We start from the raw sequence: 27,414 nt of genomic DNA, 5'->3' as shown, positions 1-27,414 counted from the left end.
ATATAAGTCACCATGCAGTTTTTAAAAAGGATTCGACAAGTACACCCCTGCGTGTAGTTTTTGACGCTAGCAGATGTGCCAGCAACAAATTATCTTTGAATAAAGCTTTGCATACGGGACCAAAATTGTAACAAGATTTACTTAGTCTTTTGCTTAACATTTTACTGAATCCGAAAAATTGTAATTACCAGAGAATTCTTTGGCGTTTTTCTCCCAATCAGCCTATTTTACACTACCAATTGGATACTGTTACTTTTGGAGTAGTTTGCAGCCTATTTTTAGCCATACGCACCCTTCTTATGTTAGCAGATGATTATAAAGATCTCCCTTTAGTGGCAGACATTCTTAAGTCATCAAGTTACGTGGATGATTTAAACGGGGGTGGAAGTAGCCCTGAGGAATTAATTGCTATAAAAAATCTATTGGTTGAACTTTTGTCTAGGGGTGGGTTCGAGGCACGGAAATGGGCCAGTAACTGTCCTTTGTTACTTAAAACTTTACCTAAAACACATGTTGCCCAAGACATTTCCTTCGATCAGGAAGAAAATATAACTTTAAAAATTATGGGCCTAAAATCGAATCCTATTCGAGATTCATTATTCTATAAAGTCGTTATTGATGATACGGGATGTACAAAACGTACTTTACTCAGTCACTGTGCTAGGGTGTTTGACCCTTGTGGCTATCTTACCCCTATTACAATTTCTATTAAGTTACTAATAAAATCTCTTTGGATTGCTGGTATTGATTGGGACGAAAGACCGCCCTCTGACATTATTACTAAATAAAATAAGTTTAAGACGGAATTAAGTAAGTCAAGTAGATGTTACTGAGTCTAAATCACACGAATTGTTTGGTTCTTGCGATGCATCAGAACGTGCTTATTGTGCTGTCTTATATATTCGTGTATTTTTATCCCGAGAATTTCTTTATAAAACCTACCTTGTCTGTGCCAAATCTAAAGTAAGCCCTCTAAAGGTAGTAACTTTAGCGCGACTTGAGTTACTTGGTGCTGTTTTGCTTGGAAAATCATGCATTATGTTTTGTATATTTTTTCACATAAAATTAAATTTACCAACATATTTTCATTTACTGATAGTTCCGTTACCTTAACATGGATTAAAAGTTCTCCTCACCGTTGGCAAACGTTGCAACCGCGTTTCTTATATTCAAGAAAAGTTGCCACCCGAATGTTGGCACCATGTTCCCACTGAACTGAATCCAGAAAGTCTTCAGAAATTAAGACTTTTTTTAGATAAAGAGTGCTACTTGAGTGTTAATGGTAGACTCCATAACTCCGATTTGTCGTACGATAAAAGATTTCCCTTGCTTTTACCAGGTAATTGTAAATTTACGTCCTTATAATACTTATAAATGAATTACATTTTAATGACTTACATTGTGGTATACAAACCACATTAAATTTGCTATTTCAAAACTACTGGATAATCTCAGCAAAGAGAATAGTTCGTAAAGTAATCCATAAATGTCATATTTGTTGAAAGGTTAACCCGAAACCATATCAACCCTCTATGGGTAATTTACCTAAGTTCAGGGTATCCGCAAATTCCAAAGCTTTTATTAACTGCGGCCTGGACTTGTGTGGACCGTTTCCAATTACTATTGGCCGATTAAGGGGTGCTAAAGTGCATAAAGCATACGTATGCTTATTTATTTGCACTAGTACAAAGGGTGTTCATTTGGAGTTGCTATCGGACCTTAGTGCAGAGGCTTTTTTGGCGGGACTTCGCAGATATGTTGCACGGCGCGGAAAAGTACTTAACTTAAATTCAGATTGCGGTACAAATTTTATTGCTTGTGAAAAATACTTACGTCAAATATTTTTAAAAGCTGCCGAAGTTGAATCAATTACGTGGCATTTTAACCCCCCCTCTGCCCCCCATATGGGTGGTATATGAAATATACGCGTTGGCAGCTTTTACTTAGACTGCATCGTGATTTTTGGAGGCGGTGGAATTGCGAATATCTACATACTTTGCAACAAAGAGCCAAATGGCACAATGCAATAGGTAGAGTAGAGCCGGGTACTATGGTAGCTATTAAAGATGATAATTCGGCGCCTTTACACTGGATTCTTGGTCGAATCGCGGAAGTTACTTTGGGCAAGGATGGGGTTCCTAGAGTTGCAACAGTACAGACAGCCAAAGGTATACTTAAAAGACCTTTGGTAAAATTATGCCACTTCCAAACCAATAATTTATTTATTGTTTCATGAAAACCCCTTGGTTTTCATAGCCGCGGGAATGTTCTTTACTTGTCGTCACCTTAATTTCACTTTATTCATTAGTTTTTAATATTTAGTTTGATTTAGTTTAGTTCTATAAGTTATATTCTTAAGTGCATTCAAAGTATCGCTTCTTGCTGTTAATATTTTTTTGTTTTACATAATGAATGTTGAGATTTGCCTTATTTCCTCGCCTCTCCCTATAATATTTCCTTACTTGCTATTTTTTACTTTTACTACAAACCTGGTACATACCCAAATAATACGTCACACGCAAGTACCGAAAAGACTGACGCGGACAATTGAGGTGAAAAACACTCGGTACTAGATTGTCTTACTGTTAATAACCATTTTTACGACCAGTGTTCGCGCGGCCTTTTATATTTTTCGTGCTAAGTCAGCAGGCTGTGGTGTAAAACCATCCAAAGGTACATGAAGCATCGCAACCTATAAATTTTACAGTTTATAGGGCCTCAATTGATTAGAACCCTTTTCTAAATTTCTAATCAATGGCACCCTTCTAAACAGTTGGTATTTTTTTACAGTAGGTAGAACATACTACATGATTCAATGAGCTTCCTTTTACCTGCACATTTTGATTACTGGCTAGAGAATATATGAAACCCTGATATTGGGGCATTTGGAAGATAAATTGTTTGATATTTTCAATGTTTACTTTCGGCGTTTGTGAAGTTCTGTGTTTTTTCTTTAGTTTTTGGTTAAAAAAGGTTGTGTCATTTCAGTGTTTTTGTGAACTGTTACATTAGTAAAAACTTGTGCCATTTGTGCCGGACCATAGGAAAAAGGCGATCCATCATCATAAACGTAGAATAATAAAAAGTTAGTAAGAAATCTACAATAATTTTAAAATATTTAATTTCCATAAAAATCCTTTTTATTGGATAAGTACATTTACTCTAATGAAGTACGTTAAAAAAACGCATAAAGCGCTCATAAACGGTAACATTGTTCATAATTTAAAGGATAATGTAGTAATAATAAATATTTATCATGTAAATATTTTTTGGCGACGTCACTGGTAAAGATTTATACTCGTTAATTGACAATTTCAGTGCACAAGGTACATGATATGTAATAAACAATGAAATATAGCTTCTTTTGTATTTTTTCCTGTAGAATTCAATGGTGCAACTACTTTTCTTATTTTATTAAAATTTAAACAAATAATTAACAATTATTGCAAATTTTATTGTTGTTATTTTTCAGCTGTTTTTCAATAGTAGCGATATTTCTTATGTTTTTTCGAAAAGTATATTCTTAAAGGAAAAAAAATTAGTGGTTCACGAACCTTCTACGATAAAAAGAAATTAGTATTGGTATCCATCCATTAGACGAAAATTTCTTTTTTCCAAAAAAACTGAAAATCTCGGAATATTAAATTTGAAAAAATTCTGGTTATTTAGGACACTAAAGCAAATATTTGTACAAGTTTGACCAAAATCGAAAAATTTTTCTGAAGATTACAAATTCAAAGCTGAAAAATCGGTTTTCCGTGTTTTTTTTTGGCAATTTTAAGATTATGTTGAAAAGTAACTTTTACAAAAGTTGCGCATCTTTGTATTCTTTACAACTTTTGTACTTCACTTTTTTCGATTCGACGTCCACTTTAAGTGTAAATCGTAATTATACGATTTTCCTCTTTTCGCTCCACCCAAAAACTACCCTGCGCATTTTTTTTTGTGTGTAGTATATGCCTCTCTACTATTCTCAGTCGTTTTTCATGGATATGAATTTTGCGATTAAAAAAATTTAAATTTACTTAAAAGATTTACTGGTTAAGTTAACTTGTATAAAGCTGTCGTGTGATCAAGAGGATAAGAAAGAACTTTTAAAACTTATAATTATTATTGTACATAATATGGCGAATTAATCAAATAAAGTAAAATAATTATATACTATGCTTTATGCTTCCCTTACATGTAAATGGTTTCCCCATATATTGACCCCCTTCTACAGGGGTTAAGTAAAAAGTAACCAAAAAAAATATACAAAACTTTTGGGGTTTGACTTTAAAATATTGAATCCGATCTCAGTTTTTTTTTTGTTTTAAATGTCAAATTTTGACAGATGGTCAGTTTTTTCTTAAGGAACACCTTATATATGATCGTCTCATAGTTAGAAAGAGCCGAATTTTCTGATTTCAAATATATATAGCTTAGCTATTTTTAATCAAACCGTTTTGGAAATAGTGGACTCCAAACTTTAAAACAATAACATATTGAAGATTTTGGTACGGGTTCCATTGTTAATTTTGATATTTATTAGAAAACAAATAATTCTATTAATATTTAATTTTTTTAAAGTTTGGAACCTTAGAACATTGAAAGGCTAGAATTAATAAACAACAACTTTGTTTGCGTTCAACATGTGCACAGGGGCAAAGGCAGAGTTTTGTTTAAAAAGTTTAATTGATATGATATCAAGGGACCCTTTTATAAATTTTAACGGCCCTAAGACGCGTAAAAATTTATAAAAAACATTAATTACCTAAATAGGATCTGCTGCATTTATTTTTACCTTTTGTACATGATACCATAACAACAATTGTTTAAAATCAACCCTTATGAATGTCAATTCTCAATGTCATGTTTAAAAATTTTATGGCTTACAATTTTTAAACATTTATTGCTAATGGAAAACTTTACCAATCAAGAATTGGCGGATATGCATTTGGCATACGGAGCAACAAACTGCAATGCACGAGCAGCATCGCGGTTGTATCATGAACGTTATCCCGAACGACAGCATTCTGGATACAAAAAGTTTATTGCGGTTCATCGGCGGCTCGCTGAGACAGACATGTTTAAGACCAAGATGCATGATACTGGGATTGCTCGAACCGTAAGAACGGTCGAATTTGAAGAAGATGTGCTTCAGCGAGTTGCCGATGAATATAGCAAACGTGACGTCGCTAAGAATATGAATACGAGTAACGCTTTTGTCTGACGGGTACTACACGAGCAACAACTCCATCCTTAGCACTTCCAAAAAGTTCAAGGTATGACTGCAGCCGATTATCATCCTAGAGTTCAATTTTGTCGATGGCTTCTGGATCACATCATTGCATAAAATATTTTACATGTTTTGTGGACCGATAAAGCCTCTTTCACAAGAGACGGTATTTTTAATAGTAGGAATAGCCATCTTTGGGACGAAGAAAATCCTTATGCAATTTTTCCAAGAAAACATCAGAATCGTTGGTCTCTCAACGTATGGGCAGACATTGTTGATGATTATTTAATTGGGCCATACCTTCTACCGGAACGGTTAACAGGACCTATTTATCTGCGTTTCTTAGAGGAAGTTCTCCCAGTACTCCTTGAAAATGTTCCACTAAACGTTAGACAGCAAATGTGGCTTCAGCATGATGGAGCGCCGGCTCACTTTGCTGTACAAGTACGCGAGTATTTGGCTCAGCGGCTTGGGCACCGTTGGATTGCCAGAGGTGGAGCAGTTTCTTGGCCTCCTAGGTCACCCGATTTAACGTCGCTCGATTTTTTCTTGTGGGGACATGTAAAGTCTTTAGTCTACGAAACTCCGGTAGAATCAGAGCTAGACTTAATTGGACGAATAACAGCAGCATTTGAAATCATTCAAAACGAGGATCAAATTTTTAGTGTAGTCCGCCGAAATCATCGTTTAAATCGGTGTATTGAGGTTGGAGGAAGACATTTTGAACAATTGTTGTGATGGTATCATATACAAAAGGTAAAAATCAATGCATCAGATCCTATTTAGGTAATTAATATTTTTTCTAAATTTAAACGCGTCTTAGGGCCGTAGTGGCGTAATGACACATTTCCGGACATGGGTTCCTATACTCAAATGGATTCTACTGTTGCACTGAACAACCCCTAGAAGTTTGATCCCATAGTTCTGAAACACCCTGTAGAAACGCATTCCATGTGTTTGCATCTAAGAAGGCAATTTGTATCCAAGGACGTAAACATTCAAAATTTGACAAATGGCTTTGACCTTTGACCTTGACAATTGACAGACGTCAGAAATGACAGAGGGATGAGAGGTACTACGATAATTGTACAAAAATTTAAGAGTTAGCAAGAGAGAAACGCGACAAATGACAGACGGTTGTAATGTATTATCGAAAACTATAAGAAAATTCTAAACTCCGTGGTAAAGACTTAAGTGAAATTTGACTTTGCGTTGACATGTTTACCTTGTTTTGACAAGATATAGTATGACAGACCACTTACCAAGAGTGACAAATCCCAGATAATTGTCACTTATTAAGAGAAAATTGTACAAAACAATTTGAGTTAACAATTGAAAGGCGTAAGAACTGAGAGAGGTAAGAGTAATGTACTATAAAAAATGTAAAAACTTGTAAAAACTGTTATAAAACTGTAGCAAAAAAATTAATTAATTAGATATTTTGCCTCAAAGATAAACTACTTTAAAAGTTGGCAAATTAGGACAAATGTCCAAAAATATAAGAAAAATATAAATATTTGAAAAATATTAAGTTAACAAGTATAAATTGAAAAATTAAAACAAAATTAATTAAAAACGACTTTGACATCTTTACCTTGTTTTTAACAAGACAAAGTTTGGCAAATCACCTGAAAAAGTGACAATTGACAGATGTGATAAGTGACAAAGGGTTGGGATGTACATACTAGGAAAATTGTACAATTGGACAAATAAAGAAGACATTTATAGGCGCGAAAACCTATTACTTAAAACAAAAGTTTGTTGATCATATATCGTACGAAGCTGTATTTACGTATTATTTCACAAAATTAACTAATTCATATTTAAAATATAAAAAATTTTTTTTTTTTCGTTAAATAACGTTCTGGATCTGAACGGAAAAATCACTCAAAAATTCTCAAACTCTATTTTCACAATATCGAAATCTACGTCCGTATTCAATTAAAATAAGTGTTTAAATGCGACATTTTGTCTCTAAGATGTCATCATCAGCTTTTATACCTATCTACTATCTCTTTCTCTCTCGCTATTATATTGCTAAAAGTCCTACTTATATACTTACATATAACCCAATAAAGTACGCAGGTCCATACTTAAGGAAGTTGGCGAAGTTTAAAGAAGTCAAAAAGAAGTACGTCTCCACTATCGTGGATGAAGTTCTCATGATAAATAAAGACATAATTAGTTTTCTTATGTTTTTGTTGTTGGGAAGAATGAATAGCATGTTGTAGACCAGCGGGAGATAATCACCATCTTTAAGATAATTTACGTTCTTAAATTCCATTTATTTAGAGATATATTATAATATTTAATATACAGTGCTTTTTCTAGGATGTTTTCAGCACGTATACTGCCATTAATCCCATAATACTTAACTTAATTATAAATTAATTTTACCGTCTTTTAGTTAGATTAAAGGGAATTTATCATGGGAAAAGGAAAGTTTTTTTTGGGAATTAGGCGTATAATTAAATTGAAATAAATCATTAACCTCAGTGACCCTGTAGCTGACCTGCAAAAGTTACATAAAATTACATTTTGACCATTTTGGGGTTGATCTAGTCAATCTGGTCAATGACAGTTGACCACTGTCATTTGTCATAACTGTCAATAGGTTTGTATAGGCGCAGTAATCGAAATAGGCTAGCAATAAAATTTGACAGTTGAAGTAAAACTGACAGTAATGGTAACTAATGTCATTTTGAGGTTATTAAGCGGAGAGGCAAACGTATGTCAATGTTTTTGAATAGGCCGGCGGTTGACATTAAGTTTACGTTTAGTAATCAAGGACAGCTGTTACTTATCATAATTGTAAATGGGTTTATCTAGGCATGGGAGTCGAGACAGACTAATTATGAAATTTTATGAGTTATGACATACCAAAACTGACAATGATGGTAACTAACGTGATTTTGAGGTTATTAAGCAGAGGCACACATCTCCTTTAGCAAAGATAGATACCATGATAAGTGCCAAAAATTACATATGTCAATTGATTTTTTCACCTTGAAGGCAGTTGAGGCGAGAAATTGAAATTACCGCCTTTTTCCTGTAAGTATAGTTAAATTTACAGTTGACAGATTTTGTATCTCGTTTGACAGTTAGGACAGACGCTATTGAAGACTAATCGTAATGTCAATTAATTCTGTCAGCTGTCACTTGTCATGACTGTCAATGGGTTTAAATAGGCGTGGCAGTTGAGACAGTAAGTTTAGGTTTAGCGTGGTTCATCGAGCAATGACTGCTGTGATAAATGAAAACTGACTTTATTATAATTTGTCATAATTGTCAATGGGTTTGTATAGGCGCAGCCTTCTAGACAGTATAACTATGCAATTTGATCCGACGACAAAATTCACATGTATGTAAATTAATTGAAAGAACTCGTCCATTATCTCAAAGAGACCTACGTAAGTAGACAAAAAATAAAAACTCTAAATCTCGCTCTCAAGATATTTTTTATGTCCTGAAAGTTACATGTTTCGCTCAAAATAAAGCATCATCAGACCTTATAAACTAGTAATATCTCCCACGAAATGACTTGCTTTGTACAAAGAGGGAGTTTTTATTTTTTCTCTATATCAATTAATTTTGTCAGCTGTCACATGTCATAACTATCAATGGGTTCAAAAAGACGCAGCAGTTAAGATAGTAACTTAGGTTAAGTGTGTTCTCTAACAATGACAGCTGTGATAAATGAAATTTGACACTACTCTCACTTGTCCAGTGGGTATGTATAGACGCGACAGTCAAGACAGAAACTGATGGTAACTAATGTACTTTTGACGTTATTAAGCAGAGACGCAAACCTCCTTTAGCCATGATAGATTTTGAAATTAATTGAATTTGTCATTACTGTTAAAGAATTTGGATAGGCAAATCTTTAAATTGCTACCTTTTTCCTATAAGTATGGTTAAATCCACAGTTGACAGATTCGAAAACTACTGACAATATTGTAATATAAAACTCCTTTAGCGGAGACAAACTCCTTTTTTATTATAGCTGACAGTTGACAATCTAGTTATGACATTTAGCAGCTAGGATAGCCACTATTTGTAACCAATGTTAATGACAATTGATTTTGTCAGCTGTCATTTGTCACAAATGTCAATGGGTTCGAATAGGATGGCGGTTGACACATTAGGTTTACGTTAATTAATCAATGACAGCTGTCACTTATCATAATTGTAAATGGGCTTATCTAGGCGTGGCAGTCGAGACAAAATAATTATGAAATTTTATTAGTTATGACACATCAAAACTGACAATGATGGTAACTAACGTAATTTTGAGGTTATTAAGCAGAGACACACACACTTTCTTTAGCAAATATAGATACCATGACGAGTGTCAAAAATTACATATGTCCATTGATTTTTGAGCTTAAAGGCAGTTGAGGCGAGAAATTGAAATTGCCACCTTTTTCCTATATAAGTATAGTTAAATTTACAGTTAACAGATTTTGTATCTCGTTTGACAGTTCGAACAGATGCTAATAAATCAATTAATTTTGTCAGCTGTCATGACTGTCATTGGGTTTAAATAGGCGTGGCAGTTGAGACAGTAAGTTTAGGATTAGTGTGGTTCATCGAGAAATGACTGCTGTGATTAATGAAAACTGACTTTACTATAATTTGTCATAATTGTCATTGGGTTTGTATAGGCGCAGCTTTCTAGACAGTATAACTATGAAATTTGATAGTTATGACAGATCAAAACTAAGAATAATAGTATTTAAATTTGATTTTGAGGTTATTAAGCAAAGATGGAAACTTCCTAATTGAATTTGTCATTTCTCATTACTGTTAAAGAATTTGAATATACAAAAATTAAAATTGCTACCTTTTTCTTATAAGTATGGTTAAATCCACTGTTGACAGATTCGGAAACAACTGACAATTATTGTAATATGAAACTCCTTTAGCGGGCACAAAATCCTTTTTTATTATAGCTGACAGTTGACAATCAATAGTTATATAGGACAATCACTACTTGTAACCACTGCTAATGTCAATTGATTTTGTCAGCTGTCATAATTGTCAGTGGGTTCGAATAGACGCAGCAGTTGAGACAGTAATTTAGATTAAGTGCGTTTCATCCAACAATGACAAATAAAAATTGACATTACTCTAACCTGTTGTAACCATCAATAAGTTTGTATAGGCGCAGCAGTCGATGTAAGATAAATGTGAAATTTGGCAGTTATGATAGGTTAAATAAAACTGGCAATGATGATAAATTATCTCATTTTGAAGTTATTTAGCAGAGACGCTCCTTTGGCAAGGATAGATACCACGACGTGTGCTAAAAGTCATACATATGTCAATTAATTTCGTGATCTGTCATGACTGTCGTGCTTAAATAGGCGTGGCTAAATTTACAGTTGACAGAATCAGGTACCACTGCTAATAAATAGAATTTAAAAAAACCGCTTTAGCGGGGAGAAACACCGTAACGTAACGTATCTAATTAAAACTGACAGTTAACTAGATAATTATGGCATTTGATAGCTATGAAAATCAATATTGATGACTAATATCAATTGTCATAATTGTCAATGGGTTTGAATAGGCACGGCAATAAAAGGCATGAAATTAAAATTGTCGCACACTTGACAAATTATGTATGACATATATTATATATTTGACAGATGTGACTGACACTACTGATAATTAATTTAGAAACAGGTAGTCGGACTGACATTGTCTTTGTTTTTGGTACAACACGACGCTTTGGTCGGTAAGTATCTCCGACCGTTATCAAGTGTAAACTAAAGCAATTTCCTATTCTGCAGGCTTATATATGATTAATGGCATCAATGAGGCGTGAATTCTGATGATGCGTGAAGAGAGCGTCTGCTAGAAGAGGTCTCCATATGTTGGAAACATCCACACTGATTTGGCTGAAGATGCCCTCTGGTTTTGCGTTATGTAGGAGGCTTCCAGAAATTTCCTTTTTCACCAGTGTAATTCCTTCCTTAGGATTTTTGTTTCAGACCAGTGAACGTTATGGCCGTTTGTCCAAGCATGTTCAGCTATGCCTGATCTGGCTACTTCTCCAGTGCTCGTTCATTTGCGATGTTCCTTGGTCCTAACTGCCAAAGGTCTTTTGGTTTCGCCAACATATGAGTCGCCACACTCACAAGGGATCTGGTAGATGCAGTTTTTGATGTCTGCTGTAGATTCTGGCTTTGTTTTGAAAAGAGAACTTCTTATTGTATTGCGGTTGCCAGATCTAAAGGCGGTTTTTAGATTAAACTTCTTAGCAATTCGTCGGGATTTCTCGGATGTACCTTTTACATAGGGCATTGCGAGAAGAGATAAGTTTTTTGGGATAACCATTCTGCTGCAGATCTTTAGTAAGAAGTGCTACTTCCGCCTTAAAGTCTGCGTCGTTATTGCAGAATGGTTACAGCGTGGTTTTACAGAGACCTGATGATTCCAACTTTAGTCGAACCAGAGTGATTGGAATCAAAGTGTAGGTATTGTCCAGTATGTGTGGGTTTTCGATACACAGACATTCTTATAATGCCATTTGTATTCTTGACAAGAACATCTAAGAATGGCAGCGTCGAATTTTTCTCCGTCTCCATGGTGAATTTGATACTTGGCACCGTGTTGTTCGGGTGGTGTAAGAAGTCCTGAAGTTTGTCTTCCCCTTTATCCCAGATGATAAATATGTCATCAACGTATCGCAGCCACATCTTTGGCTTTTGTCGTGAGGTGCTTATTGCCTCTTCCTCAAACCATTCCGTATATATATTGGCTATCACCGGAGACAGCAATGATCCCATAGGCAGACCCTCATCCTGAGCGTAAAACCTATCTTTCACTTGAAAATAGGAATTACGTAGGCAGACCTCTAAAAGTTCCATCACGCCTCCGAGTGGAAGCTTGGTTCGAGATGGAAGTGACGTGTCATTACTCAGTTTATCCTGGATAATCTTCAGGGAATCTCCAATCGGGACATTGGTGTAAGGACTTTCCACGTCAAAGCTAACCATTCTATCCTCTGGTCCGATGTTGATAGGTCGAAGTAGATCCACAAAATGACTGGAGTTCTTAACGTATGAATCAGTATTCCCTTGGAGTGGTTTGATTATTTCTAAAAGGAACCTAGAAAGTTCTGACGTTGCCGAATCCCTTGAGCTAGTAATGGGTCGCAGTGGCATCAATTCCTTGTGAACCTTTTGGTAGATGTGGAGGCTTACTGTGATGTAGGGTAAGTCTTGTACGTACGGCATCCGTTAAGAAAAAGGAATAGTTCTTTAGTGTTCTGTACACTCTTTCTTCAATGGTCGCCGTTGGATCTTTTGATAACAACCTGTATTTTCCTTTCTGTAGAACCTCTTCGATTTTGGTCTCGTAGGTATTCACGTCCATTATAACTGTCGCAGTACTCTTATCCGCTGGTAGAATTTTAATCGTTTTGTCCTTCCTCAGATCTGTCAGCGCTCTCTCTTCCTCTCTGCCAATAGTTTTATTAATTTTCTACCTGTTCAGCTGGTCCAGAGTGCTTCTAACCTCATATCTTAGTTCGTCAGCGACTGCGCGGGGTAGCTGAACGGATTCGATTGAAGAAATTACATTCAGAAGCTGGGGTTTGGTGGATACTGCAAAGTTTAGTCCTCGGCTCAATACTTTTTTTTCCGGGGCAGTAAGAGTTCTGTTTCATATATTTATGATGGTTTTTCCTGATTTGCTGCCTTGTGGGAATGGAGATATTCTTTTTAGCTTAATTAATTTAATTAAACTCCGTTAGCGGGGATAAATACTATGACGTATGTCAAAAGACTCAGATTGATTATCAGTTGTCACCATCACTTTATATAAATAAAACTGACGGTTGAAAGTTTAATTAGGGCAATAAACAGCTATGACAAATATTAGTATTAATGTTAAGGCCAATTGATTTCATCACTTATCATGACTGTCAACGGCTATAAATAATTTAAAATGTTTTTTCAGATTATGTTTGACATTTGACAGCTATGACAGATACTATTGACGACTACGGTCTGTGTCAATTTAATTTGTCAGCTGTCACCTATCATGACTGTCAGCGAGTGTAAATATGCGTGTCAATTAAGGCGGTAAATTTAAATTTGCGCCTTCACCAAAAAAAATATTCTGCCAACTTTTTGGGTGTCTACTTTAATATTAAGTCACCTAGGAACACATTTACAAAATAAATTAATTTTTGGTTTTATCAGCTCTTATTTTGTAATGAACGTGTTTATATGGGAAACCTCAAATCCGTATCTTTAAGATTTTCCTCTATCCAGTCCTCTACCTCCTTTTCCAGATTTCCTGTGAAGTACTCGTGCCAGTTGCCCATTTGTCCTTTTCTAATAAACCTATTGTTGTCTCCCTCTTTTAGTTTTACTCTAAAATCCGCAAACGCGTTCACTGAATTATTATTTTTAAAATTGTCAAACTTCAGATGGTGTACCAGCTGATCCAATTGCTCGCTGGAGTAAGACTGTCCTAAGAAAATGGAAACCTTATTGACAGTTTCTTTTAAGTCCTAAAAATAAAAAAAAATGGTGTTCTCTCTTCAATTGTTATGCCAATTAGATACCTTAATCATGTCTTCGTAGAAAATAAAAAGGAAATTTTCATTCCCTCTCCTTCTGGTCCATGCTTCTTTCACGTGTTCCCAGTAGGGAGCCCAATGTACTATAAACAATAAAAAAATATAGATTAAAATATATATCAGGGGTTTTTTGGAAATTTACTTAAGTTTTGCCTAAACAACTCCCAAAACTCTCCAAATTCCCCATCGAATCCATAGAAGGGATTAGCCTTTGCGAAGTGGTAGTATGACACTACCACATCTTTGGGGTTTCTTGCCACATATACAACCTGAAACAAGCCATTACCTTATTTATTTATTATAAATTTATTTATTTGCCTTTGCCCTGCTGCAAAGCAAATCTGGGGGCAGCAACTCTAAAGGCAAATGACTCTTGATGAACCTCCTCTTCCCAAGGCTCTCCTGCCCCAGCCCTATCCAGCTGGGGGTGACTTTTCTACCCAGCAAGTTGACGAAACCTTCATCGGTATTCAATGAATAAAATCTAAAATAATAAATCATGTCTTCGACACTAATGGAAACAAAGAGGTCGCCCAAGATGGTGCTCGAGACTTACTCTAAAAAAGTGTATCTGTGATTCAGAGGAGTTTCCTTGGCCGTTTTATAATCCAAACGGTTGCTCAGCAGCCAGACCATTTCTTGGGTCCAGGTGGTGCCTTAAAAGGGAATGTGACCTTCGCTGAGACACTTCGAGGTTATAAATGTGCAAAAATACTTACCGGACCTGGGGAAAGTGACTACGAAAACGTCGTCGGAGCGGACTTTAAAGTTATAGTAAAATTTGGCGTCTTGTTTATATTTTTTGGGAAGAAACCAGTTTTTGTAGCCCACTTGCACATACCCACCTGTGCGTTCTCCTGAGAAGAGAAACGAAAGGTTTTTTTACAAATAAAAAGAGGAGACTCGTTAAAAGTTTACCTAGAAAAGTTTGCAGAAGTTTAGAGTTAAGGTCGGCCTCAAGTTCCTTGATTTCATATGGAAACTTTAACAGTTCTTCTTGCTGCTGATTCTCTTGCCCCTTTCCCTCTTGCTTTGACATACTCGCTATTTCGGTTGCTAAATAATTTATATGCACTGGTACTCCGATTGCATCTCAATGTCATCTAATCAATTTATAAATATAGCAAGGAACAATGCGATATTTTCGCTTATCTGTGTAATTAATATTGTTTTTTAATGTTATCAATATTTACTTCTTTTTAAAGAATGATAACATAAGTAAAAATACCATAGAATCATTTTTCAGGGTGAGATGATAATAATAATAAAAATTACTGTCGTTTGCATTTATCCCAAAATAAATACAATATAAACATTTATCAAAGTCATGGCCTAGGGCTACTTTATGTACAGGGTGTCATAAATTTGAGGGTGACCATTGGAATCTCGGAAACCGTAAGAGTTACAGGGTCGGTTAAATGGAGGCAAAGTTGCGCAATTTGGTGGAGCTTAATAAAATGACATTTAAAAAATTTTAAAATTCCGGATACTTCCGAATTGTCAAAATGGTTTTTACCTTCTAGGGGAACATGGGGAAAGACGGAGAGGCTAAGCATTTATATCAACAAAAATGTAACATTACAATAAAAAAATAACGTTTATTCTAAAATCTCTTTCATTAACATCCATAACTGTCTTGGCATAAAAACAATTAACTTATCTTACACCAAAAAACAAAAAAAACACAATTTTCTTTACAAAGGAAAATCCCATCTTACCCTGGGCACGGGGCAAGATGGGACAGCCCTCGGGGTAAGACGGGGGTAACGAGTTTATTTACAAACATCACATATATGGCAGATATCTAACTCCGGCGCAAGAATTGTGGGACCACTTTTGACATATTTGACAAGCTATCCATCCTTCAGTGGACCCCACATACCTATCACCACAGTATAAACATTCGGTGTCGTCTTCGGCTGTATTCTCTGAAGCACCATTTGTTCCTTTAGTTTTATTTTTGACCTGTGTTTACTTTTTAACCACTTTTTGCTTTTTTTTTCCTTCGGAACTAGAAGTTTTTAGATCTTCAAGTTCTCTTTTATACGGCGTTGACGTAAGGACGGCCGTCTTGCCTCGACGGCAATTTTTTTCTGGTTTTATTTTCTGGTTTTCTGGAGCTGGAGTACAGTTTTCAAAGCTGGTACTTAAGTCACGGCAAACATTTTCTGTAAAATTCGAGCAAACTCTTTTCGGTGGAGACCCACTTGCCTCTGGGGTTTTATGTAACGGACTATGAGATAATGTAGCAAGCTTACTCAAAAGGCAATAATTATCTTCATCATTTGAGCTTTGGTAGCCGGGAGATGTGAGATGATGATCTGTATGGGCCTGATAGCTGGTAGATAGCTGAACATCATCACTAGAACCTATGGTTGAGTGATTACTAGGAATAGCAACCGGAATTACATTCTTAGTTAAGTTTGGCTGATTTTTTCCATGGATGATAGAGGGAAGACCATCGTTATTTGCATTTGCTTGTCATTAAGGAACTTGCTCATCCTCCGTTAGGCTTATGTTTGTTGTTTCTGCAGCAAGAAAATCGGCATCTGTAAAGTTCTCAGAGTTGAATGGCCATATGCGGCATTTCCGAAATCCGTTAATCGCTGTAGACATAGTGGCAGCTTGTATGAAAGCTTTACCAAAAATTTCGCTAATTTGGAACATGCTAATAACTCCACCTGGATTAGATCTAAACCATGCTGTTGCAGCTTGGTCATAATATACACTCAAAGGCTTCATAAAAGAAACATCCAACGGCTGAAGCCGATGAGTGCAGTGAGGTGGGAAACAGATTATAATCACACCGTTTTCTCTAGCAACTTCTATAAGTTCTATGTTCTTTGTGTGTGTAGAGTGGTCGTCGAGTAAAAGTAGCACCGGATTGTCTTTAGTTGCTCCACTGAATTGGACGAAAGCTTTGAACCATGAGACAAATATGTCTGTTGTCATCCATCCACTGGCATTGCAATGAAAAATTGTTCCTGGTGCCCAGTTATTCATTAATTCGGCTTTCATCCGTTTCCGAGGAAAGATTAGCCTCGGGGGCATATAATTCCCTGCTGCGCTAACACAAATCTCGACCGTAACTGTTTGTCTTCGTTCAGCTGAGGATAGCGAGCCAACTTGCTTCCTACCCTTGCGTGAAATTATCTTTGATTTTGTTTTTGAAACCGAAGAGACTCCCGTTTCATCACAGTTATAAATCCTATCTGGTCCTAGTTTATAGTTATCTAAAACATCACCCAAAAGCTTATAAAATTTTGTAACGGAAATTTTATTAAAGCCCATAGCCCTAGCAGCTGAGGTTGTCTCAGGCTTTCTTATAGATAGATCACTGTGACGTTTTAAAAATCCTTGAACCCAGTCAACACCGGCGAGTTTGGCTGTTTCATTAAATCTATGTTTCTTGCCATTTTTGACGGCCAGTTGATATGCCAACTTCTCAGTTCCATTATGCTAAGTCCAAATAATCTTGCTTCCATTTCTTTCAAATATCCGACCAATTCATTTTCTTCCTTTTCAGTGAAAACCGTTTGTAATTGGTCCTAAAGGTAGATCCAATTTCATTTCACCTTTGGTTTTAATAGCGTTAACATGTCTCTCCAACGTTGTTTGTGGCACAGAGTATTGCGACGCAGCTTTACGATAACCCATTTCTTTGCCAAACTTTTTCAATCGCTTGTTTCATGCTTTTCTTGGACCACTCTCCTCTCGTTGTTTTCTTTTTATAATTGCGAACCATTCTGCTGCAAATAAAATAATATTTTAATTGACCAATATTTAACTAATCAATTTTCCCGTTGAATTTTTCATGAAAAATTATATTGGGGCAAGATGGGGTACTTGGATACCCCATCTTGCCTTAAATAGGGTATCCCATCTTGCCCCAAAGCACGTGTTTTTTTAAAAGGTATTTTCTTACCTTTTATAGGCGAATATAACCGACAAATTTTTTTGTGAAAAGATGCTTCTATACAGGTACACTGCAGTAGGAATAGTAAGTTTCACTTTAACTTCCTGCACACTTTATGGCAAGCGATATAATATGCCATAAAATAAGATCAACGAAGGTCAAAATGGTAAATTGGCTGTAACTCGAGCAGACACGCACCGAACGAATGTCTCGGATGCACTGACTGAGCGGCACTGAGCGCGGTTATTGTCCGGACATGTGACTCTAGGCAATAAAGGTGGTCACACACTTTTAGGTTTTGATGTAATCGGGGTACCCCATCTTACCTCATGATCCCGTCTTGCCCCTAGTTCTCCTACCGACTTTATTTAAAGAGATGTCGGAAAACTAAAAACAGTTTTTCATTGCCACTTTTTATGCTCTACGACATGACGCAAAAAAAAATTAATACGATGTTTCGTTTTTTTTCGATCATCATCAACTTTATTATTTTTTATGGGCGCCATATTAGATTTTCTCATTTTTAAAAAGTATTTTTAATTGCATGTCCGATTACTCCTTCTGGTACTTCCCATAAGAACTCCATGAGTGCAAGAGAGAAAGATATATCAATGGAATGATAATATTTTTTCACAATAATGTTAGGTTCTGGTGGTAATGTTACGTAATGTAACAAAAGTTTATGATGGTGGCCCGAAAACGAAACGTCGGATCTAAAACTTATTAACGACATCTTAAAGAGGGAAAAAAGGGGCTCAAAAATCTGTTGTAAGAAACTCGACAGATTTTAAAGCGGCATATTATTGAGCATTCAAAGTCGCTAAATTCTTCCCATTTAACCGACCGAGGGTGGGTGGGGGAGCAAAGGTTATGTAAATGAAAAACAATATTTTGAAAAAAAAATATTTATTTAATATTTAATTCAATACCAATGTTTATTTAAATTTGATCTAATTTTATATATAAATATTTAGTATAAAATAGCGTTATTAGATTCGATAATAAGAACAAAAAATAGTAATTTTTCAAAATTTAATGATTTATTCCAATCGACCCTACTAAGAGTCCATCCCAAATGAACTAAGGGAACCGTATGATGTTTACAAGGGTCACCAGTCGACTGGAAAGTGATCCGAACCATATGAATCATTGAGTACCTCCCAAAATGAGTTATGCATTAAATCGAGTGAAATAATGGAAATATCTATAGCCGAATTGTTTATTTTTGGGCTTCCCAATTTTGTTTTGAAGAAGATTTTGTTTCTTTTAATATAATTAAACGAAAGAAAATCTTAATATTAAAAATAATTTTGCTTATGAAATTTACAATTATAGGTCTTAGTTTAGATGACACGCTATCAAGTGTTTTTCTTGCAGGTTCAATGTAAAATCAAAGTACAGGACGGCCGCCTTCAAGCACCGCCCCCCGATGCAAAAAGAGACGGACAACAATCTGGCCATTTCCCGGTTGAAAAACTTATTTCCGGAAAAATCTGGAGCCTCACGAGCCACCAGGCTGAATTCTCCCGTTAACGAGGACACGATCAAAACAATGGTGGAGGCGCAGATGAACGGCGATACCTTGATGATCCAGAAGGAAGAGTGGGAGAAAATGGAGAAGAAAAATGGAGGAAAGTGTTGTGGTGCTGAGGTAAGTAAAATTGACCCCTAGGGAGTTCTTGAAATTGCATTTGTATGATAAATGTTTGATATGATTTTTTAAAGAATAGTTTATTAATTTATTAGAAGACTGTACTGTACATAGTGTAGTCTGAGCGTTTAAGCGATGTAGGAATAAAGCCACAATCTCCCAATAACAATTATATTTACAAATATCCCAAACAATAACTTTAAATAAATAATAATTCTTAATTTATGCAAGTCTTATCACTTCGAGTCGAACCAAAATATCTCTATTCCCTTTTATTATCTCGCCCTGCGAAATATATTAAAGAATGTGACGATCGCCTGAGTTATTCCAAAAACATCCGATCAGGTGAGTCATGTCGTTGAATATTTTAAGTTTCAGAGGTGGGTTAGGAAGGGTAGTACGTCACGGCCATCCTGATGTTCTTTCGTCCTCGAAAGATAAAGAGTACCTGGAATTAAAACATTTTTTTTTTTAATCTAATCTGATTAAGAGAGTTACTATTTTGCCTGGGAGGGCTACTATTTTCTCGAAGAGAGCGGCTGTTTCGCCTAAGAGCGCTACTATTTTGCTTGAGAGATCTGCTGTTTCGCCTAAGACGATTCCTATTTTGCCTGAGAGGGCGACTATTTTGTCAAAGAGAGCAACTGCATTGCCTAAGAGGGCTGCTATTTTACCAAAGAGGGCGACTGTTTTGCCTAAGAGGGCTACTATTTTGCCAAAGAGGGCGACTGTTTTGCCTAGGAGGGCTACTATTTTGCCAAAGAGGGCGACTGTTTTGCCTAAGAGGGCTACTATTTTGCCAAAGATGTTAACGATTTTCACTGTTTCAAGTGTCACTATTTGGAGAGAGAGTAGTAGTATCTTTGCCTACCTGCGACATTATTTTTCCTGAAGAGTAAAAGGCTTCATTTGCTCTAATCCAACCACAGCAGTGTAAGGTCTACTGGATCGTTCTGAGTGAATATCCTCCTTTACTCGATAGCGGTCGTTAGGTAAAACCTCGATGACTTTGAAAGGGCCTCTATATTTGGGAAGTAACTTTTTACTTTCATTATTTGCGGGAAAGCTTGTTACTTTTGTGAGTACGACATCTCCCACTGAATAAAATTTTGGTGGTGTTCGATGTTCATTAAACGATAAGTTTTGCCTGACTCTGTTTTCTTCGAGATTTTTGGCCGCTTGCTTCCGGATCTTTGTAACGTCTATAATCTCTTCGTCCAATACATTGTAAATGTCAGTGTCAGTTCTAAGTGGATAACCGAGTAGTAGCTCTGCGGGTGAGTGTTGAGTTATGCGGTGTTTCGTGCTATTTATTCCTTGTTGAATTTGTAGTATTTTGCTGTCCCAGTCGTCTCTCGTTGTATTAGCAGTTGATGTAGCCAGAGCCTCCAGTATGGTCTTATTCATGCGTTCTACTTGACCATTACCTCGAGGAAGTCCAACAGCTGTTGTGAACAGTTTAATGTCTTTTCTATCGCAATATTCTTTAAATTCTCTTGAAGTGAAAGCAGTACCCGCATCAGTAATAATCCGTATCGGATTTCCAATAATTGAAAAAATTTCTTCCAATTTTCCAACTACATGTTTCGAAGACGTATCAGGGACTGGTTGGCAATATGTGTATTTTGAAAATCCATCAACTGCCACTAATAAGTATTTATTTCCATTTTTACTCTCAACAAATGGGCCTAGGTGGTCTAGATGAATTGTGTGGTGAGGTCTCGCATACTTGGGAATTGAGTGAAGATACCCAGGTTTTTTTCCACTTGAGTCTTTATGATATAAACATTGTAAACATGCACTTATATATTTTTTTACAAACCTATTCATCTTTGGGAACCAATAGAATTTTTTCATTCTCTCAATAGTTTTATCAAAACCAAAATGACCAATATCGTCATGATTAGCTTTGACAATTTGCCAACGACAACTTTTTGGTACTACCCATCTTCGTCCAAATGGGGTTAATTTAAAAACTTTATTACCACGCAAGTCATAATTATTAAATATATCTTTATTATTATCTACGTCACCGCTTAGTAGTGTGTTCTTAATATCTTTAATACTATCATCTAAATCTTGAGCTTCTCTTAAAAAGTCGTTTTCAGAAATAACTAAAATGTTCTCTATTTGTCTGTTACCACTTTCAGTAAAATTGCGACTTAATGCATCTACGTGCTGCATTTGTGTTCCCGGTCTATGTAATATATTGAAAGAAAAATCCTGCAAGGTTAATATCCAGCGAGCAATTCGAGGTACGATTCTCTGTTTGTTCCAAGCGTTTTTAACAGCGTTACAGTCAGTAAAAATTGTAAAAACGTGCCCTGTTAAATAGTATCTAAATTTTCCCAGAGTTTTGATTATTGCTAATAGTTCCAGCTCAAAAGAATGGTAGTTTTTTCGGTATCGGTTGTTTGTTTGCTGAAAAATGCTACAGGGTGTTCCAAATTATCTTTTTTTTGTGTCAAAATACCAGCGTAACCATCTTGGCTTGCATCAGTATATACAGTCATTGGTAATTGTGGGTTAAATAAAGCCAATGTTGGTTTAGGATATATTTGATTTCTTAACTGACTAAAAATTAATTCATGATTTTCTGTCCATTTCCATCTACAATGTTTTTTTTAAAAGCTTTGTAAGAGGGGCTGTTTTGCGTGCAAAGTCTTGAATGAATTTTCTAAAGTATCCCACAAGGCCCAAAAACTGTCTTAACTGATGTTGGTTTTTAGGACGAGGAAAATTTTGAACGGATTCAATTTTGGTGTCTGAAGGACAAATTCTATTAAATGATATTTCGTATCCTAAATAGTTTATTTTTTTCAATAAAAACGCTGATTTACTAAGTTTTATAGTTAAACCGTATTGCTTAATTATTTCTAAAACTTTTTCTAATTTTTCTATACCTTCAATCACTGTTTTTGATGGTATGAGGATATCATCCAAATATGGTATGACATGAAAGTGACGTAGTGGCAAAAATATTTCGTTCATGAACTGTTGAAACACTGAAGGGGCATTGCATAACCCAAATGGTACTCTTCGAAACTCGCAATGCCCTTCCGGCGCTACAAATGCCGTGTAACGAATTGAGTTTTCATGCATTGGAATTTGGTGATATCCCGATGCCAAGTCGAGGTTGGTAAAATATTTATAGTCTGTTAATGTGTCTATGATGTCTTCAATTACAGGCATTGGAAATGTATTTTTAACAAAAATTTTATTTAACGTCCTGTAGTCGACTACCATTCTTTTTTCGTTATTCTTTTTATTTACAAGCAGAGCGGGACTAGAATAAGGAGATTTACTTTCTTGAATAATTTTTGCATCTAAGAGTTCTTTTATAATATTTCGATAAATTTCCTTATCTTTTTCTGCACATCGATATGCTCTATGGACTATTGGTTTTTCAGAAGTTAATTCTATTGAAAGTGTAACCGAATGAGCTTTACCTAAGCTATTTAATGTTTGGAACATACACATGTTAAATTTCTGTAAAAGTTTTTGTAACAATCTTAATTCTTCAGAAGATATTTCTCCATGGTGAATGTTAGACAACCATGTAGGAATATCCCCTTTATATTTAAAAATAAGGAAGTTATTTATTCTATAATACATAATATTTATATTCTCAGTAAAATTTGTACCAATTAAAATATCGAATTTAAATTCCGAGTTTTCAATAATATAGTATTTTGTTTCGAGTCCTACGTCATTGATTTTCGTTTGAGCTACAATATAATATTTAACAGTGGTGCCAACTCCTAAAAATCCTGACAACACAATAGGGGTTTCTAGTGAAAATATTTCTATTTTCAGTTTTTTGACCAAAGATAATTTAATTAGTGAGCAATCGCTACCAAAGTCTATAAATGGTTTACACTTAAATCCGTTGAGACAAATGTCTTTATAAAATTTTGATATATTGTTTCAATTTTTAATAAGGTTAACATTTTTTGGTTTAAAATTTTCTTTAACATTTTTCTGATTTTCTTAAAAATTGTGAGGCTTAAAATTACTAACTTTTTTCTTGTTTAAACAATAACTTTCTAAATGCCCTCTGACTTGACAAAAATTACAAATCTGGTTTCTATGCCTACAAACGGATCGATCATGACCAATTTTTCCGCATGTTTTGCACTGTTTGTTTAAAATTTGTATGTGAGGTGTCGAGCTAGTCGAAGAAGTTTCACGACTCATTTTATGTTTAGTGTTCTCAAATTGAGATTTATTTTGTACCATTTTGTTGGCTGTAACAACATTAGTTTTATTTTTAAGATATGCGCCTAAAGCATTAACATCTGTCATATTGGAAGCTTCGACTGCTGCGCTTATATTATTGTCATTAATGGCTCCGGTAATCAAAGATATTTTATCTGTTTTCGAAAAATTTAATTTTAGTTTGTTGATCTTTGAAAGATGTTCGAAATAAAAATCATATAATGATTGATTTTCTTTTGGTTTATGATTAACTAGGTCCATTGACAACTTGTAACAATTTCGATTTGATTTAAAAGTTAGCAATAAAATATTTTTTCATTTTTCCCATGAAAACTGAGACCACCCCAATTCACTTTCAATGAAACTATCATACCACATTTTGCCAGTCCCTTTTAATTTGCTTAAAGCTTGAAATATAGTGGCCGTATCAGACCAATGATATAAATTTTTATTATATTGAATAATTTCGATCCAGTCATTTATATCCCTAAATTTGGGGTCAAAATCTGGTATAACGCTAGAAACGGTGATGGTCTCAGCGGGATACGACTTAATAGGAGGAGGTGTGTAACTTACAGTTGATCTGCTTCTTGACTTTTTTTGTTTTTGTTTATTAATTTTCCTATGGCTCTTGCACTCTTCACTTGATGTTGATGTCAATTTTTCATCATTTTTCAATTTTGCATGAAACACCCTAAATTAGCCTTTTCTCAACACCTCCGGTTCTTTTCAACCACTTCTGATGTAGTCTGAGCGTTTAAGCGATGTAGGAATAAAGCCACAATCTCCCAATAACAATTATATTTACAAATATCCCAAACAATAACTTTAAATATGTAAATAATAATTCTTAATTTATGCAAGTCTTATCACTTCGAGTCGAACCAATATATCTCTATTCCCTTTTATTATCTCGCCCTGCGAAATATATTAAAGAATGTGACGATCGCCTGAGTTATTCCAAAAACATCCGATCAGGTGAGTCATGTCGTTGAATATTTTAAGTTTCAGAGGTGGGTTAGGAAGGGTAGTACGTCAATAGGATCAGTTTGATTAAATGGGTAATATTCGATCGAAACATACAAAATATATTTACAGCATTATTCAGCAAAAATGCGTACTTTACATTCTAAAGAAAAACCAGTCAAACTGATCTCAAACAGGCAAACTGATTTCTCTCTCAAAATTCGTTTTTCATTCAGCACTGGACTTTATGGTTTCTAATTTAAAAAAGAGCTCGCGAATAATCAATCACTAAAACAAATCAAGATTTTATTCTCAAGGGTACGCAGATAGTTAGATATTGCATTAGTTGTATAGCTACCGTAACGGCAGTACATGTCAAGCAGTTGTTGAATCGAAAAACTGATGTCGATCGGTTTGCAAATAGATGCATTCCTTATTACAGAACATTTCTGGAAGTGCATAGACGTCATTTTGGGAATGTTGATTATCAAACTTGCCAGCAGACTTGGATCAAGTACTAGAGACAGTTGTAAGAGATTTAACTATTAGTGTGCATCAAATCTGTAGACAAGTCGAAAAACCGCGAATGGTTGATTTTTTTTTTGTACATCCGTATCATTATATTCCACATCCGTATTATTATATTCATCCCCATCTCTGCCAGATTGTCAATCACGATAATATGAAAAATCTTGGTGAAGGCATTATGCACGGGACAGTATTTATCAAATATTGTTGATTGTAAATAGGCGTGAGTTTTGTAAAATAATGTCGTAAGTAGAAAAAAGAATATAAGAATATTTATATAGAAATGGTTCTCGAACGCTAAAAAATTAGTGCAATTGACTGAAGTCCGATTATAGGATTTCGAAAACTGGCCAGCAGATTTAGAAATCAACGAGGAATAAATGTGTGTCCAAAAACTGTCGGCATATCACGAAAAAACATGTCAAGGAAAGCAAAAAAGATCCCTACAATAATACTTCTACAAGAGCAACCAAGAATGAAGTTTTTTTTTCTTAGTTAGAAGAAGCTTTTCAACGTTTTCAAAGAAATAATTTCAGCAGTATTTTTATGTCTGACGGGAGTTATTTCCAGATTGAGCAAATGATCTCAAAATGGTTTTAAAAGAAAATGTTGCCGTTCAAATTTCCAAATTCTCTACAAAATAATAGTTTGAAGAGCAAAAAAGGTACAAGGTTTGCTTATCACTATGCTGGTCTAGCCTATTCTACCTGGATATTAAGACAGTCCTGTCTTAATATTCATTTTTACAAAATATCCCTCTGGGCAGATAAATCGACATTCATAAGGTGTGGTATTACAAATCTGAGAATCCTGCATAGATAGGAATCAGAAAATCCAAAAGCTGTACGTCTATGTAATTTTTAACATGAATTTTCTGCTAACATTTGGGCTGCCTTAATTGATGGCTTGTTGTTTTGTCCTGTAGTGCTTCCTGAGAGGTTGAATGCAAACAATTTCCTTTAATTTGTTATGAACGAACTGCAAGGACTTTTGGAGGATGTCTCACTAAATAATCGCCTACACATATGGTTCCTAATGGATGGGGCTCTACCGCATTTTGAATTGCGGTTTGCTAATTGGGTTACCGTCAACTATCTAAGATGGTATTCCTATGGTTAGATCCTTTGGTGTAACACTCCGATTACGAGACAGTTTTACCACTAACCAAAACCCTTTACTTTAAAATTTAAAAAAAGTTTTAATATTCTCCCAAAGATGCTAGCATCGTTAGCGAAACACGTGTCGAGAGTAAGATAGAGAGTTTTGGTTAGTGGTAAATCTGTCTTGTAATTTTATCTAAAATGAATTGATCGAGATGGTCCTGTTGCCTGACAATGTTCACAATCTCCTTAATAACACTTAATTACTCTCCAGTTTTAAATACAAGGGAAGATTTATTGGAGCTTATTAAGCAGGCTTCTGAACAAATACAACAAAACAGGGGCGTACTACGTCTTCTGTTGGCTTACGGGCACAAACCTGATTTTTTTAAAAATAAAATCATTCTTTATTTACTTCACAATTTTTTTAGTATAATTAAATGATATACATGGGTGTGTCACTTTGAAATACATAAAAATAAATATACAAGTTTTGCGTCTTTTTAACTTGAAAAAAAGCGTACCTGACGTTCCCAAAATTTGAACATAACGATACGGAACACCTTGTATAATATACAGGATGTTTCATTAATATTGCGAAAAAATTAAGGAGAAGTTTCCTTGCTTAAAAATAATAAAAAAAGTCTCTGTAAACCTATGTTTCGCAAATGCTTAATTTCTAAGATACAGGGTGTTAAACTTTTATTTTTATTTTTTCTTAATAATTTTGGTAGGTATGCAAATATTTGAACGAAAATTGGTATATGGGGGCTTTTTGATATGGTAAATTCAAATTTAATGTTACGAGGGTTCCCACTTATAGAGGGCGCTACATACACAGTTTTTTTACTTTAAAGCGTGATAATTTTCTTATGGTTGCTTAAATATTTTTTTTTTATAAAAAAATAAATGTATCTATCATTTTCACGTAAGAAAGATATCTTGGTTAAAGTCACTACGAGCCAGCATTTTCGAGATTTTTGGAAATAAAATAATAAATTCATTACATTTTAACGTTTTAGATTCGAGATATCAGCTTTAAATGTGGAATCTGGAGTTTTTATTCACTATTCAATGTTTTTTTGAAACAAAATAAATTTTTTTTGTTACTCAATATTTTTTATTAAGTAAAAAAAAATACCCAAAGTTCTTACGACAAATATCCACTTTTAAAAATGCCACTTGGTGGAATATAAGTTATAACAGTTGTTCAAAATGTGA

The 27,414-nt window shown here is 35.0% G+C and overlaps 2 protein-coding genes across 4 annotated transcripts in view; one reads left to right on the top strand and one right to left on the bottom strand.

Moving 5' to 3' along the window:
- Window positions 1–27,414, top strand: part of LOC126746865 (uncharacterized) — a 203,162-nt gene that overhangs the window by 45,239 nt on the left and 130,509 nt on the right. For both annotated transcript variants that reach the window (XM_050455255.1, XM_050455256.1), the window contains exon 7: window positions 19,108–19,381. In XM_050455255.1, coding sequence (XP_050311212.1) covers window positions 19,108–19,381 — 274 coding nt within the window. The remainder of the gene's footprint in view (window positions 1–19,107; window positions 19,382–27,414) is intronic.
- On the bottom strand, window positions 13,357–14,929 carry LOC126746871 (sulfotransferase 1C4-like). 2 transcript variants are annotated; one of them, XM_050455264.1, is made up of 8 exons: window positions 14,733–14,929; window positions 14,534–14,671; window positions 14,371–14,470; window positions 14,133–14,298; window positions 13,957–14,083; window positions 13,800–13,897; window positions 13,671–13,745; window positions 13,357–13,605 (listed from the first exon to the last, which is right to left on the bottom strand). In XM_050455264.1, exons 1-8 carry the CDS (start codon window positions 14,851–14,853, stop codon window positions 13,576–13,578), a joined length of 855 nt encoding a protein of 284 aa, XP_050311221.1. In that variant the 5' UTR covers window positions 14,854–14,929; the 3' UTR covers window positions 13,357–13,575. The 2 variants fall into 2 exon arrangements, with proteins under 2 accessions (XP_050311221.1, XP_050311220.1); XM_050455263.1 differs by having other exon boundaries at window positions 13,357–13,745.

This window comes from Anthonomus grandis, chromosome 18 (assembly GCF_022605725.1).
Source record: "Anthonomus grandis grandis chromosome 18, icAntGran1.3, whole genome shotgun sequence".
NCBI lineage: Eukaryota > Metazoa > Arthropoda > Insecta > Coleoptera > Curculionidae > Anthonomus > Anthonomus grandis.
The sequence above is the reverse complement of the archived record's forward strand: the minus strand, read 5'-3'. Positions and strand labels throughout refer to the sequence as shown.